Source organism: Eumetopias jubatus, unplaced genomic scaffold, assembly GCF_037043125.1.
Source record: "Eumetopias jubatus isolate StellerSeaLion01/CBP00866 unplaced genomic scaffold, mEumJub1_p1.0 scaffold_1, whole genome shotgun sequence".
Taxonomy (NCBI): Eukaryota; Metazoa; Chordata; class Mammalia; order Carnivora; family Otariidae; genus Eumetopias; species Eumetopias jubatus.
In genome coordinates this window covers 125,612,548-125,636,559 of record NW_028274807.1, presented here as the reverse complement: position 1 = coordinate 125,636,559, position 24,012 = coordinate 125,612,548, and the positions used below count along the sequence as shown (strand labels likewise).

General features: G+C 44.1%; 1 protein-coding gene and 1 pseudogene across 2 annotated transcripts in view; one reads left to right on the top strand and one right to left on the bottom strand.

Annotated features, from left to right (window-relative positions):
* The window catches only part of RYK (receptor like tyrosine kinase), a 93,135-nt gene extending 84,713 nt beyond the window's left edge, over window positions 1–8,422 (bottom strand). For both annotated transcript variants that reach the window (XM_088026176.1, XM_028099079.2), the window contains exon 1: window positions 8,194–8,422. In XM_088026176.1, the coding sequence (XP_087882302.1) occupies window positions 8,194–8,422 (229 nt within the window). The remainder of the gene's footprint in view (window positions 1–8,193) is intronic.
* A 15,006-nt stretch (window positions 8,423–23,428) lies between these two features.
* LOC114205536 (cytochrome c oxidase subunit 6B1 pseudogene) lies at window positions 23,429–23,739 on the top strand (annotated as a pseudogene).
* The last annotated feature ends 273 nt before the right edge of the window (window positions 23,740–24,012 follow it).

Here is a 24,012-nt window from a genome sequence, read left to right as displayed (position 1 = left end):
ATGCAAAACATAATATGGCTGGGTAGCCATGCCTTTGTCTAGGGAAAGGCCAAAAAACTTTCGCAAAATAAGGTTGAGAATCACTGATCTTTCTTTTGGCAGCACTTCGTAGCTGATAACTGAGTTACCATTGCTTGTAAACCTAATGGTAGTATCTCACTGCCATCATTTGCTTTCCTTGCAAGGATATTACTACACAGCCATTACCACAAGCAAATAATAAATACCACCAGTGAATTTTACAACACTGAACGAGAGTTGTGAGAGGTATCTCCCCCACACCTCCAAAAAGGAAAGGTGGTAATCCTTTTACAATACCGTATTTCGTTTAATCTAAACTGCACCATTATTTTTTGTGCCACTAAGAAAGATAAAAAAGAACTGTCAATTAACTGATGACTCACCTTTCGTTGTAAAATGGTTCCAATTTCAGAGATGTTCAAACGTGGGAAAACATAATCAATGAAACATCTTATAATCAATGAAACATGGCATTCAAAAAGCTCACGAGTTGGGCCCGATCTCTGATCTCCTAAATAAATTGCTCAGGATAGGTCTAGGAATCCATATTTTGTTTAAGCCCCTCAGGTGATTCTGGTTAGACAGACTAAGTAAACTGCTAACCTTCAGAGGCAACAGAGAGAGAAAGTATGTACTTTGGAGTCACAAAGCCCCAGACATCTCTGTGACCTCCTGTGAATTCTGTAATTTCCCAGACCCTCAACTTTATCTATTAAAAGTCAATGCCACCTACTTTGTATGGTTGATAAACAAAAAGAGAACACATGTGAAGTACTTGGCATATAGCAAGAGGTATACTAAAACACAATATTCAGAAATATTCTACTGCTCAGCAGTAACACTTGCTGGGCACAGTAAAAAGAATCACTCACTAAGTATTATGTAACTCAGCAATATACACATATTTGTTTGGCACATTACATCTTAAAAGGTCCCACATAAATGAAAGTTGTTTAATAACATTTTGATCAGAAAATATTGTACTTGATTTGCATCAACAAGGATAACACAAAAAAGCACTTTTAAGTGGAATATAACTTCAGAGTAGCTAAAGCTATACATCTATAGCTTTTTCATGTTCAAGTTTTTGTTTTGTTTTGTTTTGTTTTAGTATGTATAGTTGGCAAGTTTTTTCACAACACTGGCAAAACTGCATTAAAACCACAAAAGTAATGCTATGAAACTTCTCAATTGAGGATGCTCATAAAAATACCCTCAGATTTCATTTGTTTCCAAAGTGACCCTTAAAATCCAAACAGTATTTTAGGCAGCACCTTCAGAACTGACTAGTCAACTCAGGATGTGACTCACAGGGGACAGGTTTAGCCATAATTGCATAGAGTTCTCCCACATGTGTAGCATGAAGATGGGGAGAAAAAAACTCAAAACCCACAATTGCACAATGTCTCAGCCTTGCTCTCCCAATGAAGAACACATGGACTCAAATTAATGCTGCACCAATGCCACCAACCCCACCCAAAATGCCCCGGGTTAAGAGTTTGCCGCAGGGTGCTAACCAACTCCACCAGCAAGCACCCCACAACCTCTCAGCGTATGCCAGAGACATCAGTAGGGAGGACACTCTCACTTCCCTCCCCCACCAAGCACTTGGCCTAAAGTTTAAGAGGAAAGAGAGGTGCTGGGAGGAGAGGAACACATGGCTCATCTTATTTTTCTTTCCCTCAACCACCTCCCAAATGGAAAGAGTTCCTCAGTTCAACAGCCCAAATCTGAAACCCCAGAGTCCTCTCTGACTCCTCTCTTTGCTTTAACGTCAGGTCTCCCCCACTAAGTCTTTTGCAAACTCCGTGCACATTCCTCACAAATCTATCCCACTCCTTCAACTACCCTAGTTGATCCCTCTTATCAGCACAAGGCTGACTCTGTCCCATTTCCCAAATCCAGCTTGTCTTTCTCCAAGCCCCTTCCCACTGGAGCCAAAAGTCAACTTTTCTGTAACCCAGTCCTGTTTGTGCACTCTCTTTTCCTAAATTCATCCAACAGCTCCTCATTTCCTACAAGATGAAATTCAAATTCCTAATCCAATCTCAACCTACTTCCCAGCTTTATATTCTGCCACTCCCTGGCTTTGCCAATTTTTCTCATTTTAGCCACATTAGATTTTTCCTATTTCATGATTTCACACCCATCTACTTCCGTACATCTATAGCTTTTTCATGCTGTTTTCTCACCTGACAAGAATCGCTCCTCTTTTCTGCCTATCAAACTCATCCTCAAATGTCTCCGTTCCTGGAACACTTTCACTAAACTCTCTCTAAGGCTCTCTCCCCTTCCCCTTTCTAGAGTCAAAAGTATTCACTCCTACAATAACTTACTTATGTCAATCAGCACTATGACTCTTATCTCAGTGTTACAGTCCTCAATAAAATGGTTAGTCTCCCCTCTGAAATTCTGAGTTCCTCCAGAAAAGGAATTTAATAATTTTGAGTCACCATTTTCTACCACAATATGCGGTATTTGGTTGGGCTTCAAAAAATTTTACTGGACTGATCTGGGGAGCACTGATCTCAACTTGTATTTAACTGATTTTAAATAAGATGTGAACAGTGCTTAACTCTTCCAGAGGGTATTTACTTTAACAGAAAAGCAAGTTACCCAAAGTGCATTTCTAATTGGTGGGAGGCAGAAGCTATTCTTAGAAGACCCCTGGTCCTCTAAGACCCCTGGCAGAGTCCCTATCTCTGCCACCACTGCTACCATAACCCGTTTATACAACAGCCCTCACCCCTCAGCACGCTGCTAGGAGCAGACTCCTAGCACTGCCCCAGCCACATACTAGTTTCACAAGCCCGGGATTTCCAGGGAACTCAACACTATTAGAATTATTATTAGGATACACAGAACTATGTATCATTATCTAATACAATTAGAGAGAGAACATGGGACAATGCAGGTAACAGTCAAGAGCACAAACATGTAGTAGCAGGCTTTCAGATTCTACTTCTTGAGTGTTTTCGGTTAATCACAGCTCCTCCAGAGCTGACAAAGAGGCAAGATGGATTCTGGATTCAAGCAGGACTGAGGCAAGACCAGACCCTTTACTCACTGCCCAAAGGGCCCCAAATCAAAGTCCTCACCGGTAAAAATGGGGAAATGAATGTCTACATTGCAGCCTGTTAATAAGAGTAAATGAGAGCAATGAAACTGGGCTTGGGGATACAGCGATGCCACATGGAGAGTAAAAGCTCCTGAGGCTTTTGGAGTCTCTGTACAGACAGACTTCCATCAGGACTATATGCCCCACAACCAAGGAACTGGGTTAACTACATACTTCCTCTAAGTTTGTTTCCTCTTCTATAAAATGGAAATAACAGTATATACTTAAAACAGGAATTACCTTTGTGCCTGACAAAGGCAAAAGATTGCTACATTCCAGCAGCATTCTAAAAAGTATCAACCACTACTCTTCTAAACATTATTACAAAAAAACAAAACAAACCTGTTACACATCAACAGCTCTTCAATAGTCAAAGCCCAACCTTAACTGTCATTTACATATTGTGGAATGACCACTGGCCTTGATCCCCATTTCATCCCCAAACTCCTTTGAACGATACTAATGAAATCACAAAGACATTAAACCACAAAGACAAACAGAAAGGGAAAGAAGACAACAACACATCATTTCAACAAACTTTTCCAAGAGGGATGCCAGATGAAGAAGTGGTCTCTGCTCCTCAGGACCCCTGAGGTACCAAAGGCCAACCTGAGGCTCAGGCCTGACAAAGTGGGTGCCTCTACAAGGGGTGGGCCACCAGATCCAGCAGGAGACCTTAAGTTTTTTCTGAAGAAACTGAACCATGGAGGCAGGAGAACTGTAAAGAGGAGCAGTCAAAGTCTACAGCTTGAATGGTGGGTGGCCTTTGTCTCCATTCCATCCCTCCTCAACCAGATAACCCAAACCCAGGCAGCCAGTGTATTACCAAACACATTAGCGGCAGGCTATTCGAAGTAAATTCTCTGCAGACACTGTGCTCAAGGAAGACGTGAAGGTGCCGATATGTGGAGTAGATGGGCAATGAAAAGTCTACCTGTACTCCAAAGGAAGTCACTAGACCACCAGCACACATACTCTCTCTCCTAATCAACTTTTCAGCATCTCACTCTTAATTGCAGACAGCCAAGGATGACCAGACATTTGTGATCTAAAGAACCATAAAAAGAACCCTGAAATGAACAAGCACACTGGAGGAAGCAGAAGAAATATTAAAAACATATTAAACATACAGAAAAAATGAAAAATATAGAAAAAATTACACATACCTCAAAGATAATACATCCATAAAGAATAAAATGGAAACAGAAAATGAAAATAAATGGAAATGAAAACAGAGAACAAAAAGAGCTTCTGAAACTTAAAAACATCATTAAAATTTTAAAAATAAAAGTTTAGAAGACATAATTGAGAAGATTCCCACCCACACACTTTCCACCTCCAAATACAAAGATATAAACAAGAGGCAACATAGGTTAAGAGTATCTGAAGATCAATTCCAGGAGATTCCAGAATCAAACCAATAGATGTCTCAGAAAAAAACAAAAAACAAAGGGTAGGAAATCATCAAAGTAACAGACATTTTTGAAAACTGAAGAATATGAGTCTCTAGATCCACAGGGCCTAACTAAAACAAGAGAGACAACAGGCGAACAGAAGTAAGGACCCACACAAAAGCTTACTAAAATTTCAGAATGCCAGGGGTGCCTGGGTGGCTCAGTCAGTTAAGCGTCTGCCTTTGGCTCAGGTCATGATCTCAGGATCCTGGGATTGAGCCCTATCGGGCTCTCTGCTGAGTGGGGAGTCTGCTTCTTCCTCTCCCTCTCCTGCTCTCTCTCTCTCTCAAATAAATAAATAAAATCTTTTTTAAAAAATAAATTTCAGAATACCAGAGAAAAAGACCCTGAGCTTCAATAAAAACAGAAAAATAAAAACAAACAAAAATCAGATGGTTTTGAGTTTTTCATCAGAAACCCTTAAATCCAATCCAAAATTATGAGGAAAAAATATATTTTCAGCCTACTATTCTAAAGGTAGCCAAATTATCTATAAAGGACCTATAAAGCACCTATGGTAGACACCTTCAGACATGCAAGGCCTCAAATAATTTACCTCCCATGCATCCCTTCTTAGGAAGCTACTCAACATACCCTTTAGCAAAACAAAGCAAACCAAGAAAAAGAAAACAAGTGATCCAGGAAACAGGCTCTAAGGCAGGAGAGAAGGGAACAGAAATTACAAGAAAAACAATCCTACTGTCCAGAATGGAATAGGAGGATGGAAGGCTCCCAAGCAGGGATTCTCTACGAGGAAACCAAGTGGGATGAGAGACGACTTGTGCTACCTGGAAAAAAAAAATCAAAGGCATTGAACATATTTCTTGGGGTATTTGAGGAATGTAGCCATAAATACATGAAAAACTAACCAAAAAGTTGAAGGCAGTTATTTGCTCCAGGGGGGAAAAAAACCCCCATAATCTGGCATCACTATTTAACTCAGAAGTGAGCAATAAATATATATGCAATAATGTAAATACTGATTGGTGGTTTTACCAAAAATTGTTATGTAGCTATATCGAGGAACTGGGGCAGAGAACAGTGCAAGTGCTCAATTATGGTATTAGGCAATCGAATGCTTATTCTATATTAATTTCAAAATATGACTGTAAAAAATAGGAAAATAAATAAATAAACAGAACTAGTATGAGATTGGTAGCCTCCACTGGAAAGTAGGACCTGGAGGATAAAAAGACCAAGGGTAGGACACTGCTGTGTTTTCTGTTAAGCCTTTTAGCACTATTTGATTTTTATACTGTGTGCACGTATTAATTGAATTAAAACAACTTATTCTCATATCAAGGGCAATTAGTTCAATTTATAAAGCTGTCACTATCAAGTTCATTTGTAAGTTTCTTACTTGGAATTCCAAACTCATCATCTTGGAAATATTATAAAATGATGACTAGTTTCCCAAGTCAGCTTTCAGAGGCATTTAACCCAAAACGATACAAAAATATAGTACAAACTATTATTTCAAGTAGTCTTAAACACCGTTAAGAGTTTCTATGAGAAACTTCAGTCTGAGAACTCAAGATGCCGGGTACACATCTGAGTCCTACCCACTTGTTCTTCCCCACCCAGGAACAGCCAAGGAATACTTTAAAGGTAGGGTGCATGAGGGAGATGGACCTAGATCTGGCAAGAAGAGTCAAAATTTAACAGGTCAACTCTATCTGCATTAGAAAAAATACCACTGGAGATCCCTCTTACCCCAGAGATTGATCAGTGAAGCAGTCCTCCCTCCCCGCCTCCCAACAGCTCATTCCTGGTCATAAAGCTGGATGTTCATCGGTCAGGTGACAAATGCATATACATTATTTCAAGTATTAATTAGCACTGACTTCTTTTCCACCATGCCATAACAAAACTTCTATATAAACAATATCTTAATTAAATTTAATATAACTTTGTGGCCTATGTCAACACTGTTTATTTTTTTTAATGATTATAAATTGTGTGACCTTGAAAAGGTTAAAGCCTCACTTTCTTCAACTCTAAAATGGGAGTAATACTATCTACTCAACTGTGTCACAAGAAAATTAGAGGAAATGATGTGTATAAAACATGTAGGGGCCGGTAAATGGCAGGCACTCAATCACTGTCAGCCTCTGGTTGTTCCTAACCCCTACCCCCACCTGGCTGGTTTCTAACATGTACTCTTATATGTAAACAAAGTCACAAATTATATACAAGCTTTTAACCAAAAAAACCTTTAAAACCATGCAGTATGCATTAATATTTTTTAAATAATTATGTGATATGAGTCTATTTGTAAGCATTCATTATTTTTCCTAAACCTTAGTCTTATGCTCCAAGTACTAACCTAATTGGCAGTTTTAATTCATCTCAACTAAATTTAGCTAATTCAACTAGACTAAAAAGAGGATTAAGAAGGGCAGGACATTACAAAAACACAGCATTCTTCTTTGATTAAAGACGACAAACCCATATATGTAACAATGTCTAAACAAACTGCTAAAAGCAATACCATTTCAACATTGAGTCGACTTCAAGAAAGTCTTTTAAACTTAAAAAAATAAAAATAAAACTGACAGATAATGGATGATTAAAAAAATAATCCCCCCCTTCACTAAGATGTACCACAAACCTGAGATTAAATAAAGAGGAGGGAGAAATGTTATTTTGTGCCACAACACACAAAAGAAAGTCTAACACACAAAGAATGTCTAGGTATCCTTAACTACCAAAGACTTCCCATTTGGGGCCATTTTTATCAGACCTTCCTCTTAGGGCTCATTTCCAGAATCCACAGTCTCAGCACAAAAACACCATTATTTCTCAAATTAATTCCCCAAACGACAAAGCTAATTAGGTGGAAAGGTACAACCAACTGACCCAAAGCTAAGTTCTCCTTTCCCTACAAGGTATTCAGAGCAGGAGAGTGGCCCTGAAATACAGATCAGTCCACAGTCCAGCATATCCAAGACAAGAACCAAAAAGATACTGAAGAAGCTAACAGGGTCCGCTACCCGGAGATTCATTCCCCATTTAAAAATATGCTTATCCGTCACAAGATTTGGAGACTGCCACGAACATGTAGTGCCCTTCTAACCTCTCCCTTCCCCCCCCACCTCATTTTTAAAAAGTATGATAACCAGAAAGTAAGAGCACAGTATTGTGGCCTCTATTGGGGCATCAAAACCACAGCCAGGGGTTTGCAGGTTTGGTCTAAATAAAACGTGGACTTCGAGATATCCAAAATCCAGGGCCCTACAATGACACGAGGGATCAAAGAAACTTGGTGCATCAGGGAAGAAAAGTTTGGGCGCTTGAATAGGGAATAGGGCGAAAAGCCGAAAGGGCTGTGGGGAAGACGGAATGGGGTGGATCCCCGTTCTTTCGCGGCGGGACAGTGAGGACGTAGGAGGTAGGCCGGAAGGCTGACCCGGGGCGGGGGCCGGGCAGGGACCACACCTCCTGGCCAGTAAGGCAGGCAAAGGCCAGGGCCCCGAGACGACCCCCAGGCGCTGGGACGCGACCTGGCCCCGGTCCCCGGCTCTGGGGCTGGGCCGCGGGCGGCCGGAAGCAGCCGGGGTCGGGCCAACCGCCCACCCCGACGCAGACGGCCCCACTCACCGATGAGCCGGCGCACCTCGTCCTCGCTCAGGTAGAGGCTCACGCTGGGCCCCGCGGCCGCGGGCGACAGCGCGGGAGGCCGCGGGGCCGGGGCGGCGGCGGCGCCGGGCGCGGGTAGCAGCGGCAGCAGCGCGAGCAGGAGCAGCAGCGGCGGCGGCGGGGCCCTGAGGCCGCGGGTCCCGGGTAGGCGGCCCCGGCCCCGCGGCCCCGGCCGCGCCGCCCCGCGCATGGCCGCCGCCGCCGCCGCCGAGGAGGAGCGCTGGCCGCCCGCCGCGCCGCCGCCACCCACCCCCGGCCCCGAGCCCCTCACAGCCCCGAGCCGGGGGCGGCCGCCCAGCTCATCGCGCCGCCGGCCCGTGGCAGCCGGACGCCGCTTCAGACCGCCGGAGCGCGCCGCCGCCGCCGCTTCGGCGGCATCGTCCACAGCCGTGGGCTGCCCGCGGAGGCGCGCACGTGCGCGCCGCCGCCGCCCCGAGATCGCGCACGCACGCACCATCGTCTCGGTGCTGGCCGCGGCCAGGCTAGGAGCGCTTTGGTTTTCAAGTGCTGCCGCGGGCTGAGGGCTCCCTGGGCACCCTTTAAAGGGACCCCGTCCCCGTCCCACGTTGTCACCAGCCTGATGTTTGCTTGTCTATTGTCTGTAACACCCCGGCTCCCCGCGACACAGTCCAGTCAGGCAGGCCCGGGCCGCAGCTGCCACTGAGTAGCCTCCCCAGATCCAGGATGATGCCTGATGCGGCCGCTCTGGTAGCAAAAGAGAAACCTGCTTTTTCTTACTGAGAAAATGGTGAAAAATAGAAAGCATCTTTTATACCACCGTCGGAGGTGAACCTTAACATTTCTGTGTCACTTCCCATGGATAAATACAGTATGCATTTATTCTCCAAAAAGATCCTGCTCAGCAAACTTTAGTAACCTTATCCTTACACGTTAGGAATTTTTTATTTTTTATAATCGTTCTGCGTCCCCATTATCAACCCTCGTCTGGGGTTGTTAACCTGTGGTGTGCCGAAGTGTGTGTCTGTGTTTCTCCGCGTGTGCTTGAAAACACACAGAGAAGTGCTAGGTACGTTTCGTCATTTGCTCTAGCGAGTCCCGGCCCGCTGAAGAGGTTAAGAATCGCGGATACACCTCGGCTTTTCCAAAGGCTGCCGTACAAGCCCGTGCGCGGACCTCCAGGTCTCCGGGTGCATTTATATGAGCCCCACCATCGCGCTCAAACTTGCTCCAGGTGCCCCCTCTCTCGGTTGAGACTTCCCAGCGTCCCTTCCCGGCCGGGTCACCTCGCCGGTGCGGGCAGGTCCGCTCCCTGATCCCCGGGCCGCCCGCCGGCCCCGCGCGTCACTGCGCATCTGCTCGCAGGGCAGGCCCGGTTTCCGGGCGCCGTTGCTGCTCCAGCGTGGAGGCCCCGGGAGGAGGCTATTTTTACCCTCTGGGAAGGGCGGGGAAAGAGAGCGACTGATGAGGCGGGAAGTCCTGGAACTTTATTTCCCCCCTGTCTCGGGAGAGCGATGGATTCCATTTAGAAATAGGCTAGCCTCGATTTGTGAAGCTTCAGCCCCGGAGTTGTGTCCATCATCCTACAGGAGGAGGCTGAGAAGAAGGTGAGAGCTGAGGAAACGTGCTCCACCAGAGAACGGCAAAAAACCACAAAGGTCAGCAAAAAGCCTTATGTTGGGGGCAGCCGCTGCTACCTATTAGGGGACCAGCGCTCTGTCAAGAAGACCTTGGGGCTGGAAATGTGCTGTGTGAACAGGGCTCTCAAAGATCGCATATTCCCCGCATTTTTCCAAAATGGCGCACAGTCCCCAAGTGAAGAAGTTCCTGTCTTCAAGGCAATCTCCTGGTATCAGTGACTTCTTGACGTAGCCTGTGATGTAAACACAGCAGAGCGGTCAGTCAGGCCTGGCTGGGCTGTGGTACTTGTTAATGGTGTGACCTTGGGAAAATTAAACCCCAAGATTCATAAAATAGGGGTGATAATGCCAGACTCACAGGGCTTTCACAGGAATTAATTGGAGAAGATGTGAGTAAAACGCCCAGGCGGAGTGTCACACCCATTGTCATTGTTATTATAATGAATCCCTTCCCTATAATGACCATTTCCTGAAAAGTTTAATCACCACTTACCTCCAAACCATTCAAACCAGAGATGCTCAAGAACTTCATTCAGTACAGCACCATGCCTGGCCCAGAGCTGAGCTCAGTGCATCATGCTTGGCACAGGGACACAAGGGTAAGCAAGGTGCTCTCTTGAGGAAGTATGATAAACACATGTTCATTGCACATTGTCATCAGTGTTGTGAAGAAAAAGTTGGTAGTTCTCAAAGTATGGTTCCCAGACCAGCAGTACTATCACCGGGCAACTTGAAGAAATGCAAATTCCTTGGTCCCACCCCAGACTAATAAAAGTACCAACCTCAGTGGGTAGAAACACCGAGAAGTGGTACATTCATTTTATTATTTGTTCTAAAGAGTCCCTGTCTCCCAAAGAGTATCACAGGCTCTCCAGGTGATGCTGGCCACTCTGTCAAGAAAATCTTAACTCTACTAGCTCTCCTTTGGACTGTTGTAGTTGCTGCCTCACTGGCCTCCCTGCTTTCCCCTTATTCCTTTACTCATTTAGTCTGTTCTCAACATAGCAACCAGAACTATCCTATAATACACAACCAAATCATGTTGCTACTTTGGCTCTTAGACTGCTAACGGCTCCCTAATTCATCTAGAATAAAAGGCTAGGTCCTTACAAGCTATCAAGGCAGTTCTCATTCTCCATCTTCCTCCCTTCCCTTCTGATCTTATCTCGGACTTTCCCTCCCACAAAGACTTCTTTGTTGTACAACACACCAGACACAATCCTACTTCAGGGCCTTTGCCCTGCTGCTCCTTGGACCTGGAATACTCTTCCTTCTGACTTTCACTTGGCTTCATCTCTTACCTCTTCAAGTCTATATTCAGATGTTAACTTCTAAATAATAAAATTGTGAACGTCGCAGCACTTTAACTCCCCAGAGAACAAACCAATTCCCAGTCTCTCGTGTCTCTACAGGGTACTTGGTCTCACACAAAGTTCATCATACAATCCCATCCCATCCCTTGAGAAGGAATCATCTGCCACCCCCCCACCGCCCCCCACACCAAAGTGTGGGGGTAAACTTTTGAAATGTCCCAATAAGTCTCAGGGTAAAAATGCTGGGAAGCCCTAACCTCAGCCTCCTGAGGTTTCTCTGCCTAGAGGAAATGAAAACTGCAATCATCACCATACTCTACACACTGCCTCGTTCTTGGTTTTGCTTGTCGCTGTGGTTGACCTTATTCTACTCTAGGACACAAAGTTCAGAGGCCTGGAAAACACTATCATCAAGGCTTCTTTCACTATTCCTAAAAAAGGCTAGCCTTGGGTTTGAGATTCAGCAGGGTGGGTGAATGGGAGGCATGGGCCACCCTGCATGGGGCAGTGCTGGGATGAGGCCTCCCAGATAATGGAAATGACTGGGGTGTTCCATACATGGAGTCTGATGCTCCACTCAGAGTCCCAGCTTATGTCCAAGAGAATAGATGCCTGCCCACAGAGCCCTGAGAACAATTCCTCACCCCGGCCTTGAGTTCACTTAGCTAGGGGAGGGCTCTAGAAAGGGGTGGCTCTAAGTTTTAAAAACACCCCCTTTCTTTTCAAGGAGCAGTTGGGAATGCTGGTCTGTCTACTTTAGAGCAGTTTACTTTTTAAACGTTCTCCATCCACAGCAATATATTAACCCATTGTGTTGTGAAAGACTGAAGCATCACAGAAGTACACTAAGATAACATCCTCCTTGATACAAATCATCATCTCTTTCTTCCCAGTTTGGTGTATGTTGTTATAGCCCTTTCTCTCGATATTTACACACACGCACACACACACACACACACGTATCTGTATATGTGTTTAGACATGCAACTGTGTGTTTATGCGTACTTTCAGTTTTATAGAAATGAAATTGTACAGAGCGCCTGGGTGGCTCAGTCGTTAAGTGTCTGCCTTCGGCTCAGGTCATGATCCCAGGGCCCTGGGATTGAGTCCCACATTGGGCTCCCTGCTCTGCGGGAAGCCTGCTTCTCCCTCTCCCACTCCCCCTGCTTGTGTTCCTGCTCTCACTGTGTCTTTCTGTCAAATAAATAAATAAAATCTTTAAAAAAATTAAAAAAAAAAGAAATGAAATTGTACGAAAGGTAATGGTCTGCATGATTTGTTATTTTCACTGATCAAAATAAATTGAGATCTTAAGGATGCTTGCATGACAGAGCATACAGAGGTATATCCATGGTATTCTTTTGGTTGGGATGGACCATGATAGATTTCATGGTTCTGGTGATAGACTACACATCCTTGCACATGCATCTTTATACATATTATATATGTTAAAAGGGTAGATTCTCAGAAGTGGAATTGCTAAATCAAAGGGAGTTACTTTATAATGTTGATAGATTCTTGAATCGCCCTCCTAAAGACCAATATACGTTTCTGCAGCTAGTCCTAGTTCTTTAACTGGTGGGGGTGACCCAAATCTTCTTTCCTAAAGAGTCTGGCCATTACTGATCCAATCTGGATTGAATTGTCATAGTTTGCCATTAACCTTAATCACAGGGCATGATAAACTAAGAGACCCCCCCTAAGGGATCTCATGTATTCCAGACATACTCTTCCTTACCTGTCTTCTGGTTTCCATTATTTCCATCAGAAAGTCAGTTGTAAGTCTAACTGCCACTTTGACACATTATCTGTCTATTCTCTATAGTTGTTTTAAGTTGTTGTTGTTTTTTTTATGGTGTTCTGCAGTTTAATTGGGATATATATGAATGTGGCTATCTTTCCATTTACTTTGCTTGAAATTTATTGAGATTCCTGGATCTGGTGTCTTTTGAAAATTCCAGGAAATTCTCAGTTCCATTTCCTTTATCCTTAATAGTTAGTTAGATGGATAGATAAATATGCATTTTTCTGAACCATTTGAGAATAGATTGGAGACATAATGCCCCCTTCCCCCAAATGCTTCACTGTACATTTTCTAAGAAAAAGGACTCTCTCTTTCATAACCACAGTGCAATTTTCAAAATATAGACATTTCACATTGATACGATACTATTTTCCAATCGATGGTCCATGTTCAAATATCATCAGTTGTCTCAAAAAGGTCTTTTATAACTGTTTATTCCTGGTCCAGGATCCAATCCAGAATCAGACTTTGCATTTATTTGTCATATCTTTTTAGGTAGTTATGCCTTTTTGATAGGAATATCACTGAAATGATATATTCTCAGTATATCATATCAGAAGGCACATGATGTTGGGGCACCTGGGTAGTGTGGTTGGTTAAGCATCTGACTCTTGATTTCAGCTCAGGTCCTGATCTCAGGGGCATGATCTCAGGGTCGTGAGATTGAGCCCTGCGTTGGGCTCTACGCTCAGCATGGAGTCTGCTTAAGACTCTCTCTCCCTCTCCCTCTGCGCCTCCTCCCCATGCTCTCTCTCTCTCAAATAAATAAATAAAATCTTAAAAAAAAAAAAAAAAGAAGAAGAAGGCCCATGATGTCACTCTGGCCCATTACTGGTGATAATATCTTTGACCACTTGGTTAATGTGTTATCTTATACCTTTCCTTGCTAGTAGTAAATATATAGTATTTAGTAAATAGTAATAGTAGAAAAATAGTAAAGTTACTATTTTTCCCTTTGTGATTAATAAGAAATTTGGGGGGAGATACTTTGAGATTATGTAATTTTGTAAATTATGTAAATTTCTGGTTCCTCCTCAAGCTTTTTTTTTTTTTAGACAGCATGGTAACTATGTTTTTTTTTATTAACATATAATGTATTATTTGTTTCAGGGGTACAGGTCTGTGATTCATTAGTCTTACACAATTCACAGTGCTCATCATAGCACATACCCTCCCCAATGTCCATCACCCAGCCACCCCATCCTTCCCATCCCCCACCACTCCAGCAACCCTCAGTTTGTTTCCTAAGATTAAGAGTCTCTTATGGTTTGTCTCCCTCTCTGGTTTCGTCTTGTTTCATTTCCCCCTCTTCCCCTATGATCCTCTGCCTTGTTTCTCAAATTCTTCATATCAGTGAGATCATATAATTGTCTTTCTCTGATTGACTTATTTCACTTAGCATAATACCCTCTGGTTCCATCCATGTCATTGCAAATGGCAGGATTTCATTTTTTGATAACTGCATAATAAATATTCCATTGTATATATAAATACCACATCTTCTTTATCCCCTCCTCAAACTTTTGTCCACTAGTTTGATCACCCACTGATGATTTTCTAACTTAACTATTCCTTTCATATTTATCTGGCATTTAACTTAAGGGAGGCCTTTTTCTTTTCTCCTATTTATTTTTTTCATTTATTTATATCAGTATGGATTCTTGTTTTATTCAATGGATTATAATCTGTACTATCATTATATATGTTCATCCTCAAAATGTATTTGGGGATATTTGAGATTTGGCCAGTGGGACTCCTTCAGCTCATTCCTGTGTTCTTTTGCTAGGTCTCTAGCATTCATTGAACATTGCCTTACTTTATGAAGCAACAAAATATTCCTGTCTTCTCATGTACATTTCTGTCCCACCCTGGAATCAGCCCTTTTTCTTAGGAGCCCCAGTTCCTTTTAGTGGAGAATGGTATTTAGAAACCAAGATTTGGGAGCTGGCTGTGCTTAAATTGCTACTGTGATATAATTGATTCTAGGCCCTCTCAGGAGACAGAGTATGGAAATAAACATATTTATGCGTGTATATTCTGTGTACTTATATGCCTACATACACATATAGATCTGTAAAATCCATGAGTTCATATCAATACCCCTGATTCCAGTCCCACACCATTCCTTCCTCATTACCTATTTGTAACTCTCTTCTCTGACAGTAAGAAACCTGACTCCCATTATCCGCAATGTATCTGCTTATTTACTCAGTCCTTCCATTGTTAAGCAAACTCTTGGCCCTGCTTGCTGAAAGCTAGCCCCAGACACACCAATCTCCACCCCAACTCCCTATTCCCAGGCACGCCAGCCAAAACTTTGCCACCAGGCAGAGCAAAGGGCAGTGGGGTTGAGGGCATAATGGGAGGGGTTCTAGAGCAGCACAGAACAGTCCAGATCTTGAGAGGATATATTAGACACCTCTAATCTTTATGTGACATCCCCACTCCACAATAGCCTAATTCTCTCCAGCCACCCACTGAGATAGTAAGCTGGAATCTCCCCATCCCCAAGGCTTTCCTCAACTTTCTTTCCTTTCTAGATGCCTTCCAAACCCCTAATTCCAGTTTATTTCCTCTGCAGAAGAGTTTAGCTATCTCTTTGTGTTATATTCTCAACTGTTCACCTTCTGCATCCACTCAGGTGTTTTACCAAACAGAGCCCTGTGCTCAGGAGGAATGCATGCCTTAGGGGATGATGCAGCTGTAGTCAGTTATGATTTTAAATATTTAGCTTCTCTCCCTCTTTGCTACAATTATAATTATTAATGAAATATGCTTAGGAGAGATGTGACAGACAGGCATGTTAGATACATCATTTTGGTGAAGATTTAGAGGATGGACTGGAGGGAAAAATGGTAAGACCAGAGGCTGGGAAGCCAGGCAGCCTGACTTTTCAATACCTAGGTGAGAGGGGATTGGGACTGAGCTGGGAAGGCAGGGCAGTAAGGATGGGAACAGGAAACCTGATATGAGAGATATTTATGGGATAGGATCAGTAGGCTTGATGACAGATTGTGTAAGGTTGGCAGGGGGTAGGGAGGTGTAGGTGTGAGTGGGGGGCAGGGGCCTGGGACGAATCCTGGGTGTTTGGACTGGGAACAGGTTATGGCGGTGCCTAACCCTCCTCACCATCCTCCTTCTCCTTCTGCTACTACTAATGATGGGGCCATTTGTTGAGCATGGACAGTATGTCAATCACTCTGATGAATGCTAGACATATGTCATAGACATAATGAGACCATTTGATCCTATAGGGAATGTGTTATCATCCAGTTTGAGCCCTGCATTGGGCTCTATGCTCAGCATGGAGACTGCAGTAACTTCCCCCAAGATTTCACAAAGATTGCAAAAAGCACTTTGTGCCAGTTTAGGTTCTGAAATAACGATTTTGGCTTGGGGCATGCTGAGTTTGAGGTTCCTGTGGAATATCCTGGCAGAAATGTCCTGCCAACAGATGGAAATGCAGGTCTGAGCTCAGCAGAACAACTGGGGTAGAGATATAGCCATCCACACAGAGGTGTCAAGAGAGACCAGGTGGTTAGTATGGAATGAATGGGGGAAGCTTATGGACAAGGAGGGGAAAAGAGGGCTGAGATGGAACACTGGGCACAGGAACATCAAGGACGGGAGAGGAAGAAAAACTCCAGCAGAGAAGGAGTGGCAGGAGAGTGAGGAGATCCAGGAGAGCAGTGGTGCAGTCCAGGAAAAGTGGTTCGTCAGGGAGGCAGTGGCCCATCGTGCTAAATAGTGTCAAGTAAGCCAAGAACTGCAAGATGCCCAACTCATGTGTCCACCAAGTGGACATCAGTGAGGGAGACTGGTGGGCGGAAGCCTGAGTGCAAAGGTCAAAGCAGTAAGGAAGGGCAAGGAAGTGGAGATGATGAGCACCAATGTTTTCAAGAAGCCCAGGGGAAGAGTAAGGGGAGAAAGAGAGCGCAGTATCTAAATGGGGATTTACAGAAATTCTTCTGAGGTGGAAACATTTAAGTTGTTTCTAAGCTGAAAGGAATGTGCCAAAACAGGGAGAGAGGTCAAACAAAGATGCAAAGAACAGGAGGAGATAAGTCCCAAAGAAGCAGGAGGAGCTGGTTCTGAAAGCCACAGTGTCGTCAACACGGTGTGGGGGGAGTGACTCTGACAGCTTCAGAAGCAGAGCCTGTTACAGTGCTGGAGCCTGTTCCAGTGCTGGCCCCAAGTCTGCTGAAGATGGGGGCTTCTGATGGGCTCAGACACAGATTCCTTCATGGGGTAGACAAATAGGGGAAGGAAGTTAAGGAAATCCACATTTGGTTGCTTCCGTTTTTTCCCTGAAATCTGAAGGAAAGCCATTTCTGGATTAAAGCACAGAAGAGTAGGGTAGAATTGGGGGGTTGGTGCCTGCAATTGCTGGGGAGGTGGAAAATGGTATTGACCAGGGACCTTTAAGCTCCTCTGGGCACTGTTGAGAGTGAGGCTGAAATTGAAAAGTGTGGTATCTGAGGTCATAGTGATCTGTGTGTTGATCAGTCTGTTTGCAAGAGGAGAAAAGATGGCCTGTGGAATAATTCCCATTCGGATGCAGATCCAGAGCAGTGGAAGGAAAAAGGAGCTGGGTTGTAGAGGATGTTTAAAGTGCTACATCATAGCATCTAGCTTGGATGGTTCCCAAGTGAAACCAGAAAGGACTAAAATAGAATGAAACACTTCTGCTTGAAGATGGCAGATTGAACACAGTTTTTATCTCTTCAGTCACCCCAAACCCTACGAAAATGGCAGAAAAGGAATTTTTTCTTAAGGGTGTAAACCCAAATAACAAAGGGAAGCAGTGGTAGGGACAGCAGTAACTACATTTTGGAAGCTGATGGTGGATGATCAGTGGCAATTGACTTCCCTAAAAACTAAGTCAGGAGTTGAGGCATCAGATAGCTCAGAAAGGGGGAAATGCAGGGCGGGCTAAGAACAGGAGGACTGATTGAGGAGCATATAGATCCCGGGGTCTTTTCCCCAGTCTGAGCACAAAACTAAAAATTTATGATCTGGGAAGGATAAAACAGAGGTCTTTGGATTAGAAGACGTGAGGCACTGATGAGAGCTGAGATACTGTACTAAAAACAGGAAGATAAAGTCAAAGTCTGTATATTGACCAGAAAAGACACCCCCCCACCATCCCGCTCTCTTCTCCAGCCCTCTTCCTACACTCAGCTCCCACAATGCTGGCTGGAGATTGGAGATCTTTCCACAGGGAATCTGAGCAGTCCAGAAGAAACCATCAAAAGATACTGACACCTACTGCTCCCTTCACCTTTATTACTCCAGGTCAAGATCACCAGTCAATAATCAGATTTTTAGCATTGCGCTCCCAAACAGGAAAGGAAAGGCAAGGACCACTAGACACTTGAGGCAGTTCTTCAACTGAAAGACAAAGACCAAAATAAACAGAAAAAAAAAAAAAAGAAAAGGGATCTGTATTGATAGAGACAATGCCAAGAATGAAGAAAATATTTTAAATATGATAATCATATTCCCAGAGAAATTAAAGATAACATAGAATCTGTGAAATAGGAATAGGTTGCTTTTTTAAAAAAAGTCAAAAAGCAAAGAGCAGTCAGAAAATAAACTATGACAATAAAAAAACGTATAAGCCAATAGCGAAGTTGAAATAAAAAGCCAAAGAAATATCCCAGAAAGTAGAGCAAACATATAGAGGTAGCAAATAAGACCGAGAAGATGAGAGAAGAAATAAGAGATGGGAGTTGTGTTATAGGCCAAGAAGGCTGTGGTCCAAAGGGTTAGGTGGAAGGATCTGGGAGCAAAGTCCTCAAGCAGATGACAGGAATTTAGATGTAAGTACACAGAAAACTAAGCGGAGGAGGAAAAGGGCATTTATGAGCTCCAGGGAAAACAAAATGTTGTTTAAGAAGGGAAAGGCAATTAAACTATACCATCCGGCTCACCAGGGACTAGCATTTATATCGTCAAAACAAAGTAAACCTTGAGTATTGGTGGAGGGAGGGCAAATTAGTATGTGTGGAAGTCTTTAAAAGAAATGCAATCTTCATCTCCCTACTTGGAAATCCATAAATAATGCCTATAAATCAAGCAGTAGCAATGTGATCCCAAATTGAGCAATATAGAGGCAAATCAAAAGAACCAGCTAAAGGACTAAAGGGAGAATGGAATGGAGGACAGGAGAGGAGCCCAGAAGACTGGTGCTTTTCTAATGTTCTAGAGGACTATTTGACTTTTAAAATTATATGTATAACTTTGATAAAATTTAAATGAAAAGATTGGAATGGGAAGTAGAAGGGTAGATGGGAGCCCCATGAAGCGGGTTCTGCCCGCTCCGGGAATTGAGCAGGCTGGTAGGCCTTCTTTGCAACCACAGTAACCTGGTAAAAACCTGTGTAACTCACAAGACAGGATAAAACATGAAGTATTAATTTGTTGCAGACTGATAGCTGAGACATCAAATGGCAGGTTCACTCCTCTCAGCCACCACAAAAAAAAAAAAACCCAAAAAAAACCCTGCTAACAGGAATGGCAGACTCCTTAGCTTATCATTTCAAAGAACTTCTGTTCTCTGGTGGTAGGGAGACAGTCTGGAAAGTATGCACAAACTCAGAGAACTGGTTTCCACTGTGTGTGTGCATGTGTGTGTGTGTGTGTGTGTGTGTGCATGTGTGTGTGTGTTTGTGCACATGTGTAAGTCCCTTCCACCTATATAAAAGGAGCTTTGTGCTGGGGAGGACAGAGATGGAGGAGCGGAGCTATAAAGGAAGGAACAAGATGATAAGTGGTGGGACACTCCTCTCAGCATGAGTTTTCATGAGAGGAGAAAGAGGAGGGAGAGAAGGGGCACCGTCCCCAAGGGAAGGGGGATCTAACGGGAAGGAAGACGTATGGGTTCAGGTTCCCAGCAGCGCTTGCTCAATTGGGTCTCACACCTCTGATAATAGGAAGCAAGAGGGATAATGGCATTGTCCATTTGGACATGAGAGGGCCCCAGTTTTTCACAGAACCAAGTATGGCTTGGAGAGCTTCTATGAGCTTGTAGTGAGCCACAAATTAGCCAGGAGTGAGAGACAAGCTAGCCTGGCATGGTGTGGGGAGTGAACTCAGCTTGTCCCACGAGGTAAGAGGGACAGGCCTGATCTATTGGATGAAACTGAATGTGCCACTGACTAGGGCTGCCACCTCTCTCAGAGTTGTCATCTCTGAGAGAGCACCACAACCATAGGACATCTGTAGCTGACAAAAAGCATGGGTCCCAGAAGCGTAGGAGACCAAAAAAGGGACCCAGTTCTCCCTCTACATGGTGACTGTGCTGATGAGTAAAGTTGTCAGATTATGCTGCACCAGGGAGGAGTGCAGAGGAAATAAAAATGGAGCTCTGAGCTCCAATTTGATGATCATCCCAAATGTGGCCAAGAAATCTTGGGGTGGGACTGCATGCACCAGGATCAGGTTGTCCTCTGGAGTCCAGGACAGAGCCACGGGGTCAGAAATTAAGGCCAGGTCAAGAAATTACTAAGGTTCCAATTTGCACCCTTGAGTTTTGTGCACAGCCATAACTGGCTATTATTTCTGTTAAACCTGTTTATAGCCTTTGATGTGAGAAGCCACGGAGGCCTGAAGACCTAGCTGTCATAATAGTGGATGAGCTATTGTTTATTGAGTGCAGTACTAAGGGCCAAGAGCTTTATACCCAGAACCTCATTAAATCCTCGCACACCCAGTGGCATAGCCCCATTCCAACCCCCATTTTACAGGTGAAGGAGCTGGGATTTCTTGAACCTACTACCAATGTTGGTATTAAAGGGCAGAGCCAGAATTTGGGCTCGGTCTGTACTGATTCTAAGACCTGTACTGACGTTGAAGAATAACATGTTTAGACTGCACTCAGCCACAGAGCCTGGTTTTCTAGAAAGGAGAAAGTGTCTGGACATCTGACAATGAGCGCACACATTCACTTTCTGGGGGTCTGTGAGCACTCCAGAGCGGTGGTGTCAGAGCAGGAAGGTATGGTCAATGGTGTGGAATGGTTGCCAGGTGAAAACCCTGGTGTGTGTTTAGGTGCTCAAACCCAGTAACAGTAGCAGAAGCTAGTATTGAGAAAGAACCCTGAAAGCCTTCAAGCTCGAGGCATGCTTCTTCCTAAAGTGATTTTGAAACAGTTGAGGAATTTCTTAAATTTGGAATGGGTTCAATAAATGTCTGTTAAGTGAGGTATTCAGTTAAAGTTCTTTAAACTTGTGCCAAAGAGCTGTCAACTCAGATCACAAAAGATCGTAACATTAAAAGCTCTCTGTTCTGGCAAGCCCTGTGCATTTCCCTGTTAAATACTTCCACATCTGTCCTGTCTTTCTCAGGTCCCCACACTGCCTTGCACCTTTATCACATCCAGCCTAGGACACTCATTGTCATAGCTTTATCCATTCAGCAGGTATGGATTGAATACTCCTCTGGGTCAGGCAGGAGGTTCAATGCAGGGATGATAGATGAAGAAAATGTGGTTCCTGTCCTCAAGGAGCTCCTAGATTCAGAGGAAGATGAGCATCTGTGGCACAGACTGCTACTGCCCGCCCCGAATCCCTTTCTTCCCTAGGGATAGAATTACTGTTCCATGTGGCTGTCCAGCTGGACCACAATTCCCCAGCCTCCCTTGGGCTTAGGTGAGGCCATGTGACCAAGTTCTTGACAAAAGTATGTGAAGGAAGTGATATATACCACTTCTGGGGTGGAAATTTCAAGTCTGCCTTCTTTCTACCTCTCTTCCCACTTCCAGACTGGCCAGAGCCTGGATGTGCTGGTGACCAAGTTTCAACCATGCAAGTTAGTGACATTGCCTAAGGGAATAGCAGAGCAATGACTTAGAAGGACCTGTGTCCTTGAATGACCATGAGGGGCAGGTCTCCTCTGAAAGTTGTTATATGGGAGAGAAAAATAAATATCCACATGATTTAAGCCACTGTATTTGAGGAACTCTTTGTTATAGACACTTAACCTTTAGCCTAAGCATAATAGGAGTGTTAAGGAAAAAAAAGTATAGCCCAAAGTATTCCTGGTGCTACGACAAAAGCAGAACAATCAGTTCAAGTAAGGCAGAAGGTAGGAAAATTAGAGAAAGCAGAGGAGGGTGCCTGGGAGAGAGCACCCTTGTACTGAATCTTGAAAGATGAGTGTTTTTAGCAAATCTACTTGCATTTCTCATCTACCCTTCATTCTTTTGATTGGTCATTTTTGTCCACATTACTTCTTTCATCTCTTATCCCTACTCTCCACCTGTTAAAGCCTACCCAGAATTCAAGACTCAGATTAAATCTCATTTTCTCCAGGCAGCCTTCCTTGATCAGCTCCCCATAAGTGATTATCTTCCTCTTCCAAAATCCTATGGCACTTAGTCTTTATTATTTATTGATCACATATTTTATATCTTCTCTATCAATATCTGGCACTTTTCAGTAGCCTCCCCAGCATCACACTGCCTAGAGTTGTTCTGGGTTCCCCCAAGGGTATAGGTATACCCTAAATGTCCATTGCTTTGTAAAAAACCTACCTACCTCAAAACTTAGTGGATTAAAGTAACTATTTTTATTGCTCGCAGTTCTAAGAGTTGGCTGGGTCTCGGTTGGTTTGCACTTAGGGCCTTGAATGCTGTTGCATTCAGATAACAAGTGGGGCTGGCGTCGGCTGAAGGCCTGGCTGGGCTAGATACTCAAGACAGCTCACCCCTGTGGCTTGCAGCTGATGCTGCTCTCAGCTGGGAAGTCAGCAAGTCCTATTAACCAGAGAGCCTACATTTGCCTTCTCCATGTGACATGGGCTCACATAATTATAGCTGGATTCCAAGAGGATCGAGCAAAACCCTTGTGACTTAGCCACAAAAGACCCAGAATATCACTCTCATCACATTCTATTGGTCAAGCAAGTCACTAAGGCCAGCCCAGGCAGGGGAATTAGACTCCACATCTTGATGTGAGAAGCAGCAGGTGCATTCAGGGAGATAAGGAATTAATGACAGCTGTCCTTGGAGACTATCTTATCATACTGTGTAAACCTGGAATCTGGAGTGATGGTCACTCCCAGATCAAAACAAGTGGCCACCCTGTATTTCCTCATCTACAAATCAGAGCCCCAGGGAGACGGTGGTTTCCCTCCTCCCAGAGTCAATGAGAAGAATTTAATGTTAGTCTGGCATTAACCTGGGATGGGGTAGACATTCAAATGCCAAGATGTCCACCAAAATCTGAATGGCTCAGTTGTTTGTGAGCCAAGAGGTTCCCAGGAGAGGATGGAAGTGGTTATGGAGAGAAAATGTCTCTGGATTAGAGATCAAGTGTTTGGAAAAAAAAAAAAAAAAGATCAAGTGTTTGCTTATCAGTGTTTCTTCTGAAAATCACTTGCCACCCATCCTGGCCCAACCACCCCTAATATGGCGGTAAAGGACAAGAATTGCAGCAGAGTTAAAATTGAGAAAGTGTTGGTCCGACTCTGGCGTCTTTGCTGAGGGTCACATTGAGCTGCAAGGGGATGCTGTGATGTGTTTAGAGTCAACACCATGGCAGAAGACATCAAGACCAAAATCAAGCAGACTGCACCTTTCAACAGCCACTTCCCCAACCAGAACCAGAGCAGAAACTGCTGGCAGAACTACCTGGACTTCCACCACTGTGAGAAGGCAATGACTGCTAAAGGGGGTGATGTCCCCATGTGCGAATGATACCGGCATGGGTACAAGTCCCTCTGCCCCATATCCTGGGTGTCAGCCTGGGACGACTGCCAGGGAGAAGGCATATTTCCTGGGAAGATCTGAACTGGCTCTACCCACCTCTCCTCTGTCCTCCATCCTTCTCCCAGGGTGGTGAAGGGGGACCAGGGTGCATGGTGATTCCCACCCTGGGATTCTGAATCATGGCTTAACTAATAATAAGTACTCATTGGAAAAGTAAATAAAATAAAATAAAATAAAAATAAAATTGAGAAAGGGTTGCTCGATGCTCAACTTGGAGGAAGACTTTAGCTAAGCCCTTAGCCACCCACTTGAATTGAGTTTAGGGCCCAGCACAACATCTCTCCTGTATAACCT